Below are 18,388 nucleotides of genomic sequence, written 5' to 3'. Positions count from 1 at the left end.
AAAAAAGATCGTGGTATGGATACATTGTAAATAATTCTCGGAGTGAATGCGGATTAAATCCGGAGTGAATGAATTTCTAATTATTCACTCCCCTCAGAGTGAAATTCACTCCGAAGAGGAGTTTTGGAAATATCATTAATAAAAAATGACTCCACTAAATAAAATCGAAGTAAAAACTCGCTTATTATATTACTGAACAGCGGATACACACACACACATACACGCAAATACATACTCGCTGACACACACACACTCGCACACACACTGTTTAACAGTTAAATATAAATTTATTTAAATGTAAAAACTCCGGACTGGAATGAATTAGGAGTGAAATAAAATCCGGGTCACTCCGAAATCACTCCGCTAAAAAAACTCCCAATTCACTCCGCATGCGGAGTGATTTTTTTAAGACTCCGAATTCACCCCCAATTTTTTACAGTGTATATCTCGAAAATGACTTAATTTTTTTTTCACAATATTCAGAATTCTGCAGAGAAGGTTTCTTTCGAAAATCACTACTGTAGTCCTTATAATTTTTTTATAATAAATCATTACTGTTAAAACCGTCAGTTTTACATGTAAACAAACACGCACTGCAACCATTTATATGAGGAATGTTCTCCATATCTTATTTACTTTTTTTGTTGACTAATTACCGCATATTTAGCATGGAAATTTCTATGAAAAAAACCTGAGTGATTAAAACTTTTTTGAAATTCAATTTTTAAAAATATAACATTAGCGTTCGAGGTGTAGACTTTTGGATTTTCCAAATCTTAAAATTTTTAAAACCTGTTTGTAAGCCTAGAAATATTAACAAACATGACTTTTAAATCTCAAATCATGTGCTTGGAGTGGTTGATGTTTATAAAGACGAGCACCTGAGGCCGTAAGAGTACGAGTGACTCTCGCGGGTTAAGTAAAGAGTCTTGTGTCTTATGCGAGTTCTTAAAAAAAGCTCAACAAGTTTTATTGTTGTTATGAATCCTCATATATACCCACATGCAAGTCTCATTTAAAACCTGGTAATTACTTAAGTTACTTGTGAGCATTACATGTAGAGCTTTTATTATACCGAGTAAAAAAACGCAACTCAAGTACGCGTATTATTAATACTTAGAGTTTAACCTCTTTGGTGGATTTAATAATAACCAAAAGCACCGGCTATAATAAAAATAAAAATAAAAAAAATAAAATTATGAATGTCTGCATTTGGTCAGACGTTAAAAGACTCACCTGTAGCTCGAGACAAAGATTAATTAAAAGATAGAGAGAATAGTAATAATTTAATGCGCCTCCAGGTTTAAGGTTCGTAAAAAGAACCAAAGACAGAGTGGAAAGAGATGGGACGGGAGAGGGTGTCCCTTCTGGACTGGGAAGAAATATATACATTTGCGAAAGCATGGATATGCTGGGCTTAATGATGCCCTCGAGCGACTCCGACGCCAGGCGGACCCTCGACATTTATTCAATTGTCGCAACTGCAAGATAAAAAATATTTATCATGAATAAAATAAGGCTAAGTGGTTGAGCGTACAGACATGCAGACGATTATTTGTCTCGTTATTACACTATTTTGTCATTCGTTTTTTTTTTAACTTGTTTACTTACTTACTTTTTAATTAATATCGAGTGTGTAATTATCGATATATTTTTGCAATCAACTCTGGTCATTTTAATTTAAATGCCATATTAAATGTGATATTTATATAAATTCAAATATATTCAGTGCTTTGCAATCAGTTCAATTAAATTAATTAAACAATTTTAATAAAATATATTTATCAGACAGTATTAAAAGTTTATTCACTGAAACAGTCATTAAATATATTTAATGGTATTTCGTTTACTATTTGACTTTTTATTCCTCATGTAATTACAACTACTAATCCTTTTCAGTCACCCTGCACAACTGCATGTGGACTAATCTACTCCATATAATTATCCAGAGTCGGACAGACTCTCCGTCTAACTTCTCACTCGAGTAATGCAGCTCTAGTGTTTATACAGGTACTGCATTACTCACTTACCCTCGCCCCCTTACTCTTTCTCGTTCCCTCTATGCTTCTCATTCATTCCAACATATATTTTATACCTATTCATGCACTATTTCTCTCCGCAACCGTAGACACTTTTGCGTTATTTCATCGTCACACCCCGACTCTGGATTAAATCTGTAAAACACACGCACACTCACCCTCTCCCTCTCTTTCTTTCTCTCTCTCACTCACCTGGATCCTGTTAGTATCGTCGATGTATGAAATTGCTCGTAATTACTCACGCTATCCATTCCAACGCGAACTTCCAAACTAACCACATTTTTTTCTTCTTCTCGTCTTTTCATTCATTTCCATTAATTAAAATTTATTTAATATACATAGTGTAAAAATATATTTAAATAAAATATTTCATGGCTAGACTGAAACCCGAATCGAAATATTAGACATAAGTTGAACGTTCTTAACGTTTTAAAAGTAAATTGAATGATTGTTTTGTATTTTGGTTCGTAAAAAATTGGTAATTTCATGAGCTATGATTTTAGTTTAATGGTAACATTAATTAATTTATTTCAATATTTGTAATCACAATTTTCATAACCTTGATCTTATAATATATGAACAGGTATAAATAAATAGTGTTAGAGATAGAATTATGAAACTGAAAAAAATTTTTTTTCAAAATACTAATTTTTTATTTAAGAGCCAGAAAGGCGGAGGACAAAATTTTAGGGAATTGGCGTGATTATAATCCAGGAGTACAAAATCGTTGAAAAAAATTTTTCGGTACACAGTAAAAAATATTGTGTTAAAATCAACACAATTTGTGCGTTAGAAACGGTCCACATAATATTTATGTTATTTTTCAACACAAAATTTGTGTTGAATTTCAACACAAAATATGTGTTAAAATTTCAACACAAAATTCGAGTAATATAAGAAGTAACTTCAACACTTTTTAAATGTTAATGGTGACACAAAAAAAAATGTTAACTTTTATATTTGTACCATGGATTATGTTTAGGTTATCAAAATTGTCAACAATTATTATTTGACATTGAACTATTTTGTGATAGTAAACATGATCTTAAAGTTATTAGCATACAGTTAACAATTTTTGAATTTTTTTATCAACAAATCAATTACGAAAAAAAAATAAAAATATGCGCATGTAGAAAAGTAAAAAAGCTACAGATTCAATTTTTTAAATATTTTTTATTTTTTAAACTATACGAATCATGAACTTTGTCAACTTAATTTTTTTATGTCCAATTAAAAATAAATAAAATTAATGTCACAAAAACAATAACTAACCAAGCAAAACTGATACTTAATGATGCTTTCCGCGTGAATAGAAGGAAGACATTTTTTTTAACACAATTCAACTGTCGTTTCAACACTTTTTTTGTGTTAATTTTAAAGTAACACTTAATAAATGTTGATAATATCGATTTTTGTACTAGGTAACACTTTTAAAGTGTTGAATAGGAGATCGATTGAAAATTTTAAAGTAACACAAAGAATTGTGTTGATTTGACACAAAATAATCAACACAAAAAATTTAACACGGACCGTTTTTAACACAAATACACAATATTTTTTACTGTGTACTCCAATCTACGTTCTGAATAAGTTGAAAGCTGTCAAATTGAGTTTTTAATGTCCAAAACGTTCAATTTACGTTTAAAACGTTGAAAACGTTCAACTTACGTTTAAAACGTCAAGAACGTTCAATTTACGTCTAATATTTTGACTCGGAAAAATAAAGTTAATAAAATAAAAGTGACGTATGAAAATTTTAGTCAATTTTAATAATGGAGCAATCGAGGTGCGAGATGATGCTCAATTAAACTAGCAAGTAAGAGTACTTATGTTTAAAACTCAAGCTCCAGTTTCTCTTATACTAAATATATATGTATATATATAGGATGAGTTCTGGATAACAACGCTGTGAAACTAAAACGTTAAATGCTCGTGAAAGTCCAACGACTATCGCTATTTCACTCTTAGCTGCTGATTTTTTTTTTTTTTTTCGAGTTTAACTCCTCGCAGTTATTGTTATGACCGGTCGTAAGACTTTGAGTAAACTTCTTAACGAGGAATGAGCAATGAACGGCCGAAAAATTATAAAAAAATTCCAGGATAATTGAATTCAAACTCGACTGGATTTTCCGCTTTAAATTTATTTATCAAAACCAGTTTTCTTTTATTTATAAATGGAAATTTAAATACTTTATTGACTAGTAAAAATAGTGGAAAATATTTTACTGAATGGAAGCGAATTTTGAAAGAAAAAAAATTAAATGATGATTTATAAAGAAAAAAAAAAAATTAAATGGAAATAAGTGGAAAGTGGCCTATTGAATTTTCGTTCGAGAGCGACGATAATCCGTGGCAGCGTAACCGGACATACAGTCAATTAATTCTCATAATTATCGGTCATCATTTGATCGAGTGTATTCATGTATGTGTAAATCCGAAATCATACCGGCAATCTGACGTGAGATATAACTGATCGTTGAATAAATAATCATGCAAACTAATAAATAATCCTCCGAATAAATCTATTTTGAATTATTTATTACTAAATATATCTTATAAGTTATTTATTTCTTATGAAAAAAAAAAAAAAAACGTTAATAGTCCGCCGTCCTTTGGGTCCACTGTAAAAAATATCTAAATAAATCAAACGATATAATGGAATGTATGGGTAGGAATCGATCGTGCAGATAATTGTGGTACTTGGAGTAGAATAGAATCGCCGTCAGTGATATTCCGTTGGAATAGAGCGACCGTATAATTTTCTGAACAATTTAGCAAATCGTTGGGCGGCCGTTAAATATCCCCGTGTACAAAGAAAGTTAACTGGGATTTCCAAGTTTAATAACATCAGAGTCGTGGAAAAATAATATGTCAATCATTTTTTTTTTGGTTTAAAACTCAATGCCCGATGAGAATATTGACAGTTAATAGCGAAGATATTTTTTAGTTCACATTAATTTATGATAGAATTGAAATTAATGAACTAGAGGCTAATAAAGACGCTAATGCATTTAAAAGTAAAGGAATAATTATGGTAACATAGAAAAATATATATATAATGTATGGAAAATATATATTTTTACCTACGGATTGTTCCTATGTTGAAATAGAGATTCTTACTATGACAGCATAGAAATTTTCTCTATGTGAATATCAAGAAAATACCCACTATTTGTTTCCCCGTGTAGAAAGCATCATAATAAAGAGAAAACGTTTATGTTGTGTAGCATTAATCCCAAAAGAAGAAAAGTTACGGCCCACTTTCCGTAATAATAAAAAAAAATCGGTCTATCGGTTGACCCTGCGGGCCAGCCCTAAAACTTTCCGCTATATTCGAGCTCCTTGAGCTAAAAAAATTAGAATCGTCTTAAAATAAATTCTATGGAAATCCCATAGTCATCCCATTCAAATTCCATATATAATTCATACTCAGGACTTGATGTTGTGAAAAAAAATTAGATTCGTCTTTAAATAAACAGTGTCATCTGTCTGATGTCGATTACTCAAAAAATAAATTTTTCCCAGGAAGTTTTGCATTTTTTTCTACTAGAGGGCATTACAATGAACAAAAAACGTTTATATTGTGATGGCTTTTCCTAACAGAAAGAAAATTAGAGACCATTCTTCATAAAAAGACGTAGATAATGTCATCTGCCCGCATCTGCCCGATATCGATTACTCGAAAAATAAATTTATCTTAGGACTTTTTTGGGTTTTTCCTACTAGAGGACATCATAATGAACAAAAAAATGTTAATATTGTGCTGAATTATTTCCAACAGAAATAAAGTTACGGGCCACTCTTCATAGGAAGCCATCCTCACTCATCCTCATTTGGGTCTGAACTCAGAAAATTAACTTTTCTTTGGGCTGTTTGGGGTTTCTTCTACTAAAAGATATAGTAATAAACAAAAAAAATGTATATTGTATGTACATATTTTCATTTTTCCGTGTAGCGAATAAACAGCAAGACTTCCGGTATACTTTTCTGGCTTACTTCCAAAATCATCTTGTCAATGATTTCTCTATACACTGTCAACTTCCCGCGGTTTTTATTATAATGTAAAGCCCAGAGCGCACTGTTATCTATACTATAGAGTATATTACAGCTCGGTCGAGATAGATGTGATAGTAGTCGAGAGTTCGAATTGTCAGACTATTCGTGTGTTTGAATTTCATCGTGGCAATTGCTTCCAATCGAGTAACCAATCATCGGAATCCAATACAAACTCAATAAATCTAACTCTCGTGCCATGCAGGGATGATCGCAAGCTACATAAGAAGCTATTGTCGATGGAACAAGTCATATGTCATGACCCACGGTGAACAAATAATCAACCTGTCCTAATTATCTCTTTTCTTATTTTTTTAGGAAGGCATGGGCTCGTTAAAAATCGTACCAGGCGGCATCGAACTCAGGGGCCAGGCCGCTATTCTGGACGCTCTCATTGCCTCAAGTGTAAGATCAAGAAAGGGGAGGAATCTTGTGCTCGAATCATGGAGCAACTTTACAGCCTCTGCCAGAGCTCGCGATGGCCGACTCTTGGCACGATTTACACTCAGTAAGATTATGCTATACTCACACTGAAAAAAAAGTTTAAGTCCTATTGGTATACACTTTTTTAATGAATTGGTATTGCGAATATGATATAAAAAAGTTTAAGTATTATCGCAATACTCTGTTTAAGTGAGTGACATATTTTCCATACAATACTATAGCAAGTCCAGAGAGTATAGTAAAAAAAGTTATTTGGCATTTTTTTTCCCCGTGTTTATATTATACCTTTAACCTATACATCGTTCTTAAGGGATAACGGTAACCGATTTTCAATTCAATTTAATTTACGGACAAACATTGGAAACCTAAAATAGAGAGTCTTTAGCGTTTTTTAAAGCCTTCACAAAGAGCTAGAAATTTCGTATTTTCAAAAATTCTAATTTGTCTCCGAGAAAAATTGTTTTAAAATTCTCATTTACTCTACGAGTGCAACAAAGACAGTCCCGTTTGTTTTTCTGAGTGTGAGAAAGAGGTCCGGTACCGTATCCCCTTAAGAGCATTAAAAAGATTATTTACATAATTGGGATTAAAAACCCGCCCGGGTCAAAAATAAAACTTGGTTTAGACTTGGTCGTCTTAAATCGTGACTAAGTGAGACCAGTTAAGTCGAAACCAAGGCGAACTCACGCAACTCGCCTTGGTTTCGACTTAACCGGTCTTACTTAGTCACGATTTAAGACGACCAAGTCTAAACCAAGTTTTATTTTTGACCCGGTAATAATCATTTATGGATTCTTGGGTGAAAAATAAATTAACTGAGTGGAATTTATCATCCTATCATCGAGTGTTATCAATAAATGGGTTTATTGTCATTTCTTTAATCCATAGCAATATTTAATTCCATAACCTTTCTTTTCTAATTCTGTAAATTTATGATTGTAAGGATTTAAGTGTAGTGTTGATATGAGTATTGCGGTGGCGCTAAAACTCGGTTTAAGCGTATGACTTAAACGAGTTTATGTGAAGTGCTTAAAAATATTGCGTTGAGACTTATATTTGGTACAAGTATATTCGCAATACCAAGTATTGCGATATCACTTAAATTTATAAGCGTGGGACTTATACTTTTTTTTCAGTGCAGTCTTTACTCTCTCTGGAAATTAAAAATTTCTTTGAATTATTAATCTGGTTAAATAATTAATTATATTTTGAAATTAAAGGCGAAGATCGAGTAGACTGCGTATCAAAAGGCTTCCGGATAACGGATCCCAGAGGCGGTGTGCTTTTCTCAGCAGACCGAGACCAAGTTGTCGTAGGGGCTGCGACCTTGAAAGTAACTGGGGTCGGGGGTGCTGTCTTTCGTGGAAGTGTGCAGACTCCATTGGTGCGAGCCGAGCCCGGGCACAGTCTGAGGTACGAAAAAAAAACTAAATTAATACAAAAAATGAATAACTAAGTAAAAATTCTCTAACTTCCGCGAGTTTTGTGCTATTGGGTATCGCACCAAGTGATTACAATAGGAGGTTATAAAAATATGAAAAGCTTTTATTGGATTATTCAGCAGATCTGAACAGTTATGAGTAAAGAAGCATAAATTCAATGAACCGTGAGAGAATAAAAATTGAACATTTCATATCTAGCATCATTCAACTTACTACCCGGTGATAAAGTTCTCATTTCTTGGTTCTCGTTTCTCGCTTCGTCATTCTCCAGCACATAAAATAGCTAGACTATAGACGATGAACGCCACCAGAGAGGAATAACAACGCATCGTAATACTCACGAATCCCTCGATCCAGCCACTCTATCCATTGGCACAAAGCCATTCACCTAAGAATCCCGAACCCAAACTCACCATTGCATTCTTCCTACTCATTCTCATCCCCTACCCACACCCCAGATATCTTTTCTTGTGCATTCATCCTTCTGTATCCCGGCTTCCTCTCAATCGTCAGATCTATCTATACATCATCCTCTATATATATATGTATCCCAACAAATATTACCTCTCTGTACAAAACAAAATAATAGTAGAAATTTTTTCCGACGGATATAAATAATAATAAATAAATTATTAATTGACTTGTATTACCGTCAGCATCAATGTGGAAATTTACTGGGACAATAAACCTTTTCTCGGCGTTAAATTATATTCATAGAATTGAAATTTAGTCTCAGCTGTATGTATACGTCGCACAGGAAATACTGTGAGGAAAATGTGTGCTTGAGTTCGAGTTAACGGGAAACAATTGGATCGAGACTAGCAGACTACGAAAACGGATAACATTTTCTATAGTATCTGAGCAACAAAACGACCGGTAGTATCAGTTTTCACCTTACGAGCGAGTTTAATTATCAACACATCCGTTAAGTCAAATGAATACCGAGCTGTATATATGCGGAGTTGCGTTAACTTGTTGTTGTTTTGATGATTCTGTTTTATTATCAGACATGCTATAACACACTTGTTCTGTTTGCGCGATAAATTCATTGTTCCGGAAGACAATTATTAGTATATCTTGTGAATAAATTTGATTGCCAAATAATTAAAGTAATATTTGTCTGTTGATAGGCTAGAGTCAGCAACGAGAGCACTTGAGATAAAAGCACCGGAGCGAATAGTAATAGAATCAAGGGCAGGTGAAATCTTAGCATCCTGTCTGTTGGACCTGACGCTTCAGAGCATCGAGGGCGCTATCAGACTCGATGCTAAATCAGTCTTCCTGAAGGATCTCAAAGTGGGGACGCCCGTGCAGAGACACTCGACCAGAGAACAGCAGCAGCAGCAACAGCAACAGCAGCAACCGCGAAACGGGAGATCTTCCAGTGACCAGAGGGAATCAAATATCTACCAGCTCTGTGTCTGTGCCAGCGGCAAGTTGTTTCTCGCGAGACCAGAAGGTGTCTGCCAAGCAGACAAAACCGTCTGCTAATGTCGACTGAAGCGATCCCTCGGGGAATTTATTGTTTGTTATTTATTTTTCTCGGGGGAGCGCGCCACTTCGCTAACTAAAAACTCATCGTTTTGTATGCATAACGATACTCTGATGGAAAAATAAATCCTTGATGATTTAATATCTTCAATAATATATCGTCTTTTAGATTTTGCTAACAACAAACAAACAAACATACAAACAAACAAGTAAATAAACAACACAAACTGTTGGTCTAAGAGATTATTATTTATAAATCAATAAGTGTTTTGATACACAACTGTAAATTTTAAACAAATAATATTTAATGACGAATGAACATTAGTATAAATAAATTAATTTAATTAAGTAATAATATATAAATAAGAAATATATATATATATATATAAATATAATAATAATAACAATATTAATAATAATATCTTGGAGACATATCTGAGCACTGAGTGCTCACGTTTAATGCCGTTATGGCACCGAGCCTACCCCACGATGTATATCTTGTATATCAATAAAACGAAATTATAATTAAAAAATTTGTTCTATTTTTTTTAATTATTACCACTTTATTATAATCATCACGTTGGCACTTGACTGCACTTCAATGTCGAAATGCCAAGACCAATCAAAGGTAAGTTTAAAAAGTTTGGAAAATCCAAAAGTGCACGCCTCATAACGCTTATTTAATTTTAAAGTCAAAATAACTTGTATTCCTCAATTATACTCCTCAATTACAGAGTAGAACAAAAAAAAATTTTTTTTACTATCACGCTACTGTTTATGTCAACATTTGACGTCAAAAAAATAGAAAGAAAGTAAAAAAGAGTTGTGCAAAAAAAAAAGCCGTCTGAATGCAGCACCGGTAAAAGGCCCACAACGGCCACAACAGAGTATATCTATATATATGAGGTTTTCAAAAATATCCGTCAGAAGTAGCACCAGTGGAAAAAAACATACACAGGATTTTGTATACAAAAATGCTATCAGTCATCACTTTTAATTTAATATTTAAAAAACGATAGAAACTACGATAGTGAATATCGAAAGGGTTCATCTTGAGAAAATTCTGAACAAAATAAAAAAAAAACCGCTCTCGATACGATAATTTTTTCGGCAGTTATTCTGACTACATCCCAAAAGAGTTAATACATACAGACATCCGGACGTCCAAGTAAAATTTTTTTCAAACTCGTTTTTTCTTTAAAGAGTATCAAAAATTTTGAAAATTAGATTTTGATGTTTATTAGAAAAAATGGATGCTAATTTGTTTAAGTATACGACAGTTTAAAAATGCATTATTTGAGTGGACGTAGCAATATGTATATATGTATATTTTGTGAAAAGTTGATAGTCTTGCATCAAGCAGTGAGACAGTTCTCCAAAGCAATCTCGCAGTAGCCGCTTAAGGAGCTTTGACGTCGAGGTAATTTTCTCGGAATTCGAGATTAAAATTGCATCTAGAAGAAACAAAGTGCGGCCAAGTATACTAGAGGTAGAAGTAGCAATAGCAGTAGTTGAAGCTTGGGCGCACGAGGGGACAATTCACATAAAAGGATATTTTAGAGAATGACATTGAGATTAAGATAAAGAACTAGGGATATTCAAGTTGACATAAATTAACATCAGTCGAATGAAAACATTAAACTCGGTTGAATGAATAAATGAGAGTCTACAAGGATCATGAATTATATAATCGTTATAAAAAGTTAATTTAAAAACATACTGAATAATAAATTATCAACAGAGACATTTTTATTTTCACAACTGTCTCGTCTTGCTCAAGCTAAATTTACTTGGAGTTCAAAAATTTTTTGTTCTTCCGGGTCAAAAATAAAACTTGATTTACCAAGTCGAAATTGGGAGCCGTTTTTCACAAGACAAACTCGACGGAGATACGAAATACATTGAGTTTCAACCTTGGTTTTGACTTAACTAGCTTACTTAGTCACAATTTAAGACGAAAAAGTTGAAATCAAGTCGAAACTGACTTGATTTAGACTTATTCGACTTAAAATATAAGGCGAAAAAGTCAAAATTAAGGTGAAATAATTTTGATATATTAAGGCGAAAGTAAAGCGAATGACTATCGTGCTCAAAGTAAAGACGGATAAGTTGAAACTAAGATGAAAAAAGTTGAAAATAATTTAATTTAAGTCGAAAAAGTCGAAATCTTATCGAAAAATCGTCGGCGAATCGATAACTTCAAAAGAAAATAAGGCGAAGCGAGCCTGAATAAAGTTTTATTTTTGACCTGGGCTAGATCGGGAATGTCGTTGTCGACTAAATTTACCCTATTTAACTTTTTGAAACAAAGTAAAAAGAAACGTAAAAATCCAATAGCATGTAAAGTCTGATGTAGAAGTGACACTTGATTGGAAGAGTTAATGTATACGCAGACAATGGAAATTTTGAACGGATTGTATGGCGAGTATCAGTAGGAAGCGTGCTCGGGGATATAAAGTGCGGGGAAAAGAGTATATAGAGGTTCACAGATCTTGTGAACCGTGAAATTGTTGGACGGGGTACGGGTACGTCCGATAAAGCTTTAAATACGAATTAGTGGCTCCCGGGGTACGTGGAAATGGGTGGTACGTACCGCCATGCCGCTTTCTCTTTCCCCGTGCGCACGTACAAAGGACACTACATACACAGGGTCATACTCTAACAGAAATTATCTGTCTCTTTTTATCTCCCGAATCCTGGGTATTTCTGTCACACTGTAAATTCCGTAAACGTATCGTCCGGATATTTTCGTCGTGTGCAAGCACCAGGGCGTTATATAGTTTGTGCATTGGGTGAGAGCAGGAAGTCACGGTTCGTCGATCAAGCGCGACGAGTAAAATACAAAATTCGATTCGAACTCGACGCACGTCCTAGTGTATTTATAATTGCCAGCAAGCTTATTTAGACCATGGGATATCTAGGTAACGCCCGAACGAACGTGTGGTTTTACGGTTTACGTTCATGCAAATTGTTCCACGCGATACAATAATACACCTTTTACACCATTTCCATACATTCTACATATCTGTAGATACTCAGATTAATTATATGCGTTTAAATAAAATGCTCTTCATAAATTTATTTGTACATGGAAAAGAATAAATTAATAATAATTATCCTACTGAAGCTGGGATATCAACCCGGGTCGAAATTTAGAGCCTATATAGGTCCCTCTAGCCCGAAATAGATCTGATTGAGAGCCCTGTAGTCCTCTAGCTCCGACTTTTAAACCAGAGGTCCGAAAAATCACTGAGAGGTCCGATTTTGAACCTTCAAGTCCGACAATATTAGTCTTGTAGTAAATTTCGATTCATTATAATTAAATTATTTATGATGATATAAAAAATTAAAGATTTTTTAAAATTAATTGTAAGCATTATTTTTTTAACACACAACGAAATTTATATGAAATTAATTATTATTATTATTATTATTATTATTATTATTATCATTATTATTAATTTATTATAAAAAATTGAACTATTACAGCATTTGCTATATATTTTGATAATTTTAATTGAAATTATTGTAACCATTGTAAATGCAAATAAAATCCAGAATAACATAGATTATTATTAATCATAATATTAATAATGCTAATGATATTAATAATATGAATATTATTAAAAATTGTTCTAAATTGAGATTAAAATTAATTATTTATAAATGTAAATTACTCAATAATCGCAATGATGTATGAAACTCGATTGTTATACTATACAAAAATTGTAATTAAATGTATAAAGGATGGCAGCAAGGAGCTTAGACTCCATGGCCAAATAAACAAAATTTCTATCTATCTATCTATTATTATAACAATAAAATAGGGTTCAGAGGTTCAAAATAGGACCTAATTTTAATTTTCATCAGATCCTATATTGAACCCTAAAGTGCTGAAAACGGAAATTTGTAGCCCTTCAGGGACCAAAATCGGACCTAATTTAACATGGAAACAGACTCTATTTTGAACCTCCAAGTCCGAAATAGATCCGACTTTAGAAGGTTCAAAATGGGCTCTAAATTTCGACTCGGGAAACCTTCAAAGATAAACATAAACTCACTGAAAGTACCAGAGACGGCAACTTTTCGTTGGCATTAGTATTAGTTTGTTTGATAAAGTTGCTTTAATCATATTTGTACATTTCCTCGTTTAACTTGCAGCCTATTTATTTCCTTTTGCACAACACAAAATTCACTTTTATGTAAATTATCCAACTGACTCTTAACTCGGAAAAGACAGATGCATTAGTAGCTAAAGGGACGGAGACAGAAAGGGCTAAATGGATAAAAGGATCCAGTGGAATTACTCACTCATCTGGTGGTCAAATATGCGATCCGTGTTTACATGTGATAGAACAATTTCCACTGGGTAAGTTTATAATTTAATGCAAAGTGCGCCTGGACGAGCTGTCTCGTCTGTTATGTTGCGGGACATGAAATCCTGAATAGATATGCAGTGCCACTGCCCTTGATTGCCCTCGAGGCTGCTCAACAAACTTACCCCATTTCAATTACATTTTAATAAATTTATAAATATATAACTATACCCTCATTATCCATTTTGTTAATAAAATATATTGAGAGTGATAAAAGTAATGAATGTTATATTTAACCCAGCATATTATAATATTCAAATGAAACAAGGGTATTAGGTACTTGTGGTTGGTTTATGATTTGTACACAAACATATTGCACACTCGAGGATTATCTCTAGATCTTTGGGTGCTGATGGTGCATTTATTTTAAGCGCTGATGCAAATTAAGTATATAAATACATATATTTATATAGTAACGACGGAAGCAGGCTGTTGCTTGCGTTAAACTCTCGAGGACAGAGCAGAAGAGAAGGAAGCGTCATGAAGCCTCAACTTTACTTACTATTCGAGCTTTACTATCTCTACTTACAGTCTGAAAAGCTGCCGGAGATGAAGAAGAGAAGGGGTAGATAAGTGGAGTTGGGCGGCAACTAACGAACGAAAGTTAACCAGAGGAGAGAAATTGTCTGTGTACAGCAGTGAGGGTGAAGGACACTTGTACCTCGAGGGCTCTCCGTTCGATTAGAACCGCCAAATGGATAAATTAACCCCTTGTCACACTCCAACTGGGATCAACACACACTCGTATCAATTATACTTTATATTAAATTTAATTACAGTAACACACTGTCTTACTTTTTCTTTACTTTGCTTTGAATAAATACTTGGCATATTATTTTTATAAAGTGCTTAGTAAATTTCACTTACTGCCAATTAATTAAATAAACAAAGCGCGGGATAAACATGTTGGGTAAAAAAAAAAGTTATCGTATAGGTTATGAAGAAAAAGTACAGCAGTAAACTCTAAGTATGTATACTGGGGGTTCTAAATTCCTGAAACGACCGGATGCAATTTAATGCACCGTCGCCGTGTTATCATCTCCCCACTGATGCAATATCTTTCGAGTCTCTTCGCCTTGTCTAGTTAGTGTAGAACGAGCTGTTGATATATCCCTCTTACCCTGCATTTATACAAACACTGCACACACTATCAGACCACTCTGTCTCACTTTGTTTCCCCATCTAAGACAAGTCCTTATCCTCTCTTACACCTGGAGCCGAAAACCCTTTACTCTTTCCCCATTAATGTACCATCACTTCTCCGCATTCTACATACAACACTCAGACTCCCCTCTATCTCAACTATGTGGATCCCATTTCTCTACTACCAAATTACATCCCAAATAGTAATTTTGTCCGGAGGAACCCTGCAGCCAACACATTATTTCCCGTTTCGTGGTATAGAAACAAATTAACGTTCGTCAAGACACAAAGCAGCCACGTCATCTCTTTACGATCTCATTTATTTTTAATTATTGGGGCTAATCAATTTTTTTTATTCTACTAATTCACTTTTCCTTTTAAATTAACAAATTTATCTCATCTAGTCAATAGAAATCATTTGATATTTATTTATCATTATCACTTTTTTTTTTCTGTAAAATAAATGAGCAGAAATGAGGGCAATTTGTAACTATAACCAAGAACGACACGCACTTTTTCATTTACCCTGTACTTGCCTGATTATACTCGGTACCTACTACTTACATCCTCATGTAAGTGTAATGATTTTTTCTACAAAGTAACAAAACTCTTTACTACGACCGTGATTCGTGATCGTTTGCTATTTTTTTAACGCAAATAAAAATATCGATTTGCTAGAAAAAAAAATAATAATAATAACCGTAATGTAATTTATTCTATAATGACATCCTGGAGAATGAGAAAAAAAAAACACGTCAAACTCGATAATAAGTATTATTACAGAATGAAAAATAATATTTCCTACATCATTATTTTAATAATATTTTTCTCATTTAAATTTTCTACTTTCATTTTCATTTAAATTATTATTATTTTTTGATAATTTATGTAAATGAATTTCGCAATGATAATGATGAATACAATTGCTGAGAAAAGAGCTTACGGTATCTCGCAATCTATTGTTTTGAATAATAATAACCGACAGCCGGTGGCATTGTAATTGCTCGCTAATTGAAAAAATCCGGGTTTAAAAAAATATCCACCCCAACTCTGACAGTAATACAACATTTTATTATATTTCATATATTAAGTAAATTCATATTTATTGTAGTATTAATATAATACCTCAGCAATGTATTATTTATAATTTAATTATTTTATTTTAGTTTATTAAAATTGACGTAAAAAAAGTTATTATAAATTAAATCAACCATAAATTGACAGAGGATAAAAATTTATACTTATTTTAAACGTCAAGCGGATGCGCGAGATACTAAACTTTGCAATATAATTAACTTAATTAATTATACTAGAAGCAAGTTAGGAAGAATCGATGCTTCAGACGTGAAAGATGCAACACTTTGTACTCTTTGGGAGTTGATAAAAGACAAACTTTTATACATCCTACATTCAAATTATTAATCATGTTTCAAACTATTTTTTTTTTTTCCACTTCAATTACTTGATTGTTCTTAATGTCTGGTGTTTTACGCAGCTGGAATAAAATTTACAGAGTGACACATATTTTTATACACTGTAAAAAATCACCCGGGTAAGTCCAAGCGGTGTAGGTGTTAAAATTGGCAGTGTTAAATTTTAACCCCAAAAGCGGTGTGAGAACAAAGCCGCCGCCGGTGTTAAAATAAATTTTCTGGTGTTAAAATATTTTACTTTGAGAATGTGTGCATATGTGGGCGCGTATGGGTGAGTGTGTGCGCTCGTGAGTTTGCGCGTGTGTGTATGTGTGCGTATACGCGTGTTCGAGTGCGTGTGTGTGTTTCACGATATTTTTTGCGTTTCATAAGCTTCCCAAAGCTAATACTCTGAGCGAATGCAGCTTAACCCGCTTTTACACCGCCGAATTACGCCTTCTACACCAGTGTAATTTCATTTTAACACCGCTCTTTTTACAGTGTAACAAATATTTTATTTAAAATAAAATTTTGATTTAATTAAAATTGAGCTTCGCGGTGTAATTATGAGGTCTTTTATAGTTTTACCGGCATAAAATAGAAGCAAGTGCATTCAATCAATCAAACGTAGGCAAATCGAGCGTTTCATTGAAAAAAGACCAGCGGTGGAGAAAAAAAAAGATGAAAGGTCGGCGTAAGTGAAGAAAAAAGAACCACGAGAAGGAAGGTAAAAAATAAAATAAAACGAGGAAAGAGTAGAGAAGAGAAGAGAAAATAAAAAAGTGTAGTTAAAAGGAAAGGTAAAACGTGTCTGATTTTCAAGCGATTTTTCGTTTTGCTTTGGAATTAAAAAATGTAAAAAAGCTGTAAAGGAGAAAGGTCCAAAGGTGGGATTTGAACGAAGAGATCTAAACGATCAGATGAGAGAGACAGAATAAGCAAACGAGTGCCACCACAAATCAAAGACCTGGTGACAGTTAATTCATAACTCACGAGCAACCGCCACCGAAAACCCCTACAATCTCCACAGCATCTCTGAAGCTCTGAATAACGAGAATTTACGCTCCGAAACCCAATGCATACCTAAACACTTGACAGCTTCAACACTAATTGTCAAATCTACTTTAACAAACCCTTTTTTATTTTATTTATTTCGCTTGCTATTGATGTCTCAATATGCCCGAGGGAATTTATCCTTTTTTTTTATTTCATTAAAATTTTCATCCAGACATACTTTGTTAAATAAATTGAGTTAAGTATAAGAAATATCAATGTAGATGTCAATTTGTTGTGATATAAAAAATCTTTGAAGATTCACGAATTGACAGCGATCAGTAACTTGACTCGACAATAAATGTCTGTGAGTTGTTTAGTATTGTTGGTAAGCAAAACGTTTCTCAAATTCTCAATGGCATTAGATAACGTAGAAAAGCTCCGACTAATGGTCTGTTGTCGTATGCCGGAAGTTTCGTAAGTAGTCTGCCAGTGGTGTCGTTCAAATATTTACGAGGCTCTTTCTATTTCAGCTTCGCCAGAGATCTTTCACTCGCTCCCTCTGGCTCACGGACTAGACCCCGTATGTCTCTTCAATGAATTTATATACAACCGATTTGGTACGATCTGTAGAAAGACTAAATGCCTGTAAATAAAACTCGACTGTGTTAATAAAAATTAAGGAAAAGTCGTCTTTAAATATTGAGTAGATAAATAAATAAATAAAATTACCTGATGGCTTAGTGAGGGAGAGCGGGGAGAGATGTACGAATGATTCGCGCAAAGCATAATGCGGTTTGTGACAATAAAAATCAATGAAAAACATTTTAAAGTCTTTTCCGGAAGGACATTTAAAAGTTTTGTTGAAGCTTTTGAAAAGCTACTGATTTTGCAGTTGCTAACTCTTGCTGGATTTTGCATGCGGAAATGAGCTGAGTCGAGTTTGAGAACGCGACGCTCGTAATTTTCTCCAATAATGAAACGATGGACTGGTA

At 33.5% G+C, this 18,388-nt stretch overlaps 1 protein-coding gene across 7 annotated transcripts in view; it reads left to right on the top strand.

Annotated features, from left to right (window-relative positions):
• The window catches only part of LOC130663428 (zeta-sarcoglycan), a 131,809-nt gene extending 121,827 nt beyond the window's left edge, over positions 1-9,982 (top strand). For all 7 annotated transcript variants that reach the window (XM_057462643.1, XM_057462644.1, XM_057462646.1 and 4 more), the window contains 3 exons: positions 6,411-6,600; positions 7,757-7,949; positions 9,109-9,982. In XM_057462643.1, the coding sequence (XP_057318626.1) occupies positions 6,411-6,600; positions 7,757-7,949; positions 9,109-9,469 (744 nt within the window). In that variant the 3' untranslated portion in view covers positions 9,470-9,982. The remainder of the gene's footprint in view (positions 1-6,410; positions 6,601-7,756; positions 7,950-9,108) is intronic.
• Positions 9,983-18,388: the final 8,406 nt, after the last annotated feature.

The sequence above is a fragment of the Microplitis mediator genome, chromosome 2 (assembly GCF_029852145.1).
Source record: "Microplitis mediator isolate UGA2020A chromosome 2, iyMicMedi2.1, whole genome shotgun sequence".
In the NCBI taxonomy this organism is placed as follows: domain Eukaryota; kingdom Metazoa; phylum Arthropoda; class Insecta; order Hymenoptera; family Braconidae; genus Microplitis; species Microplitis mediator.
This window is presented reverse-complemented; position numbering and strand designations above follow the sequence as displayed.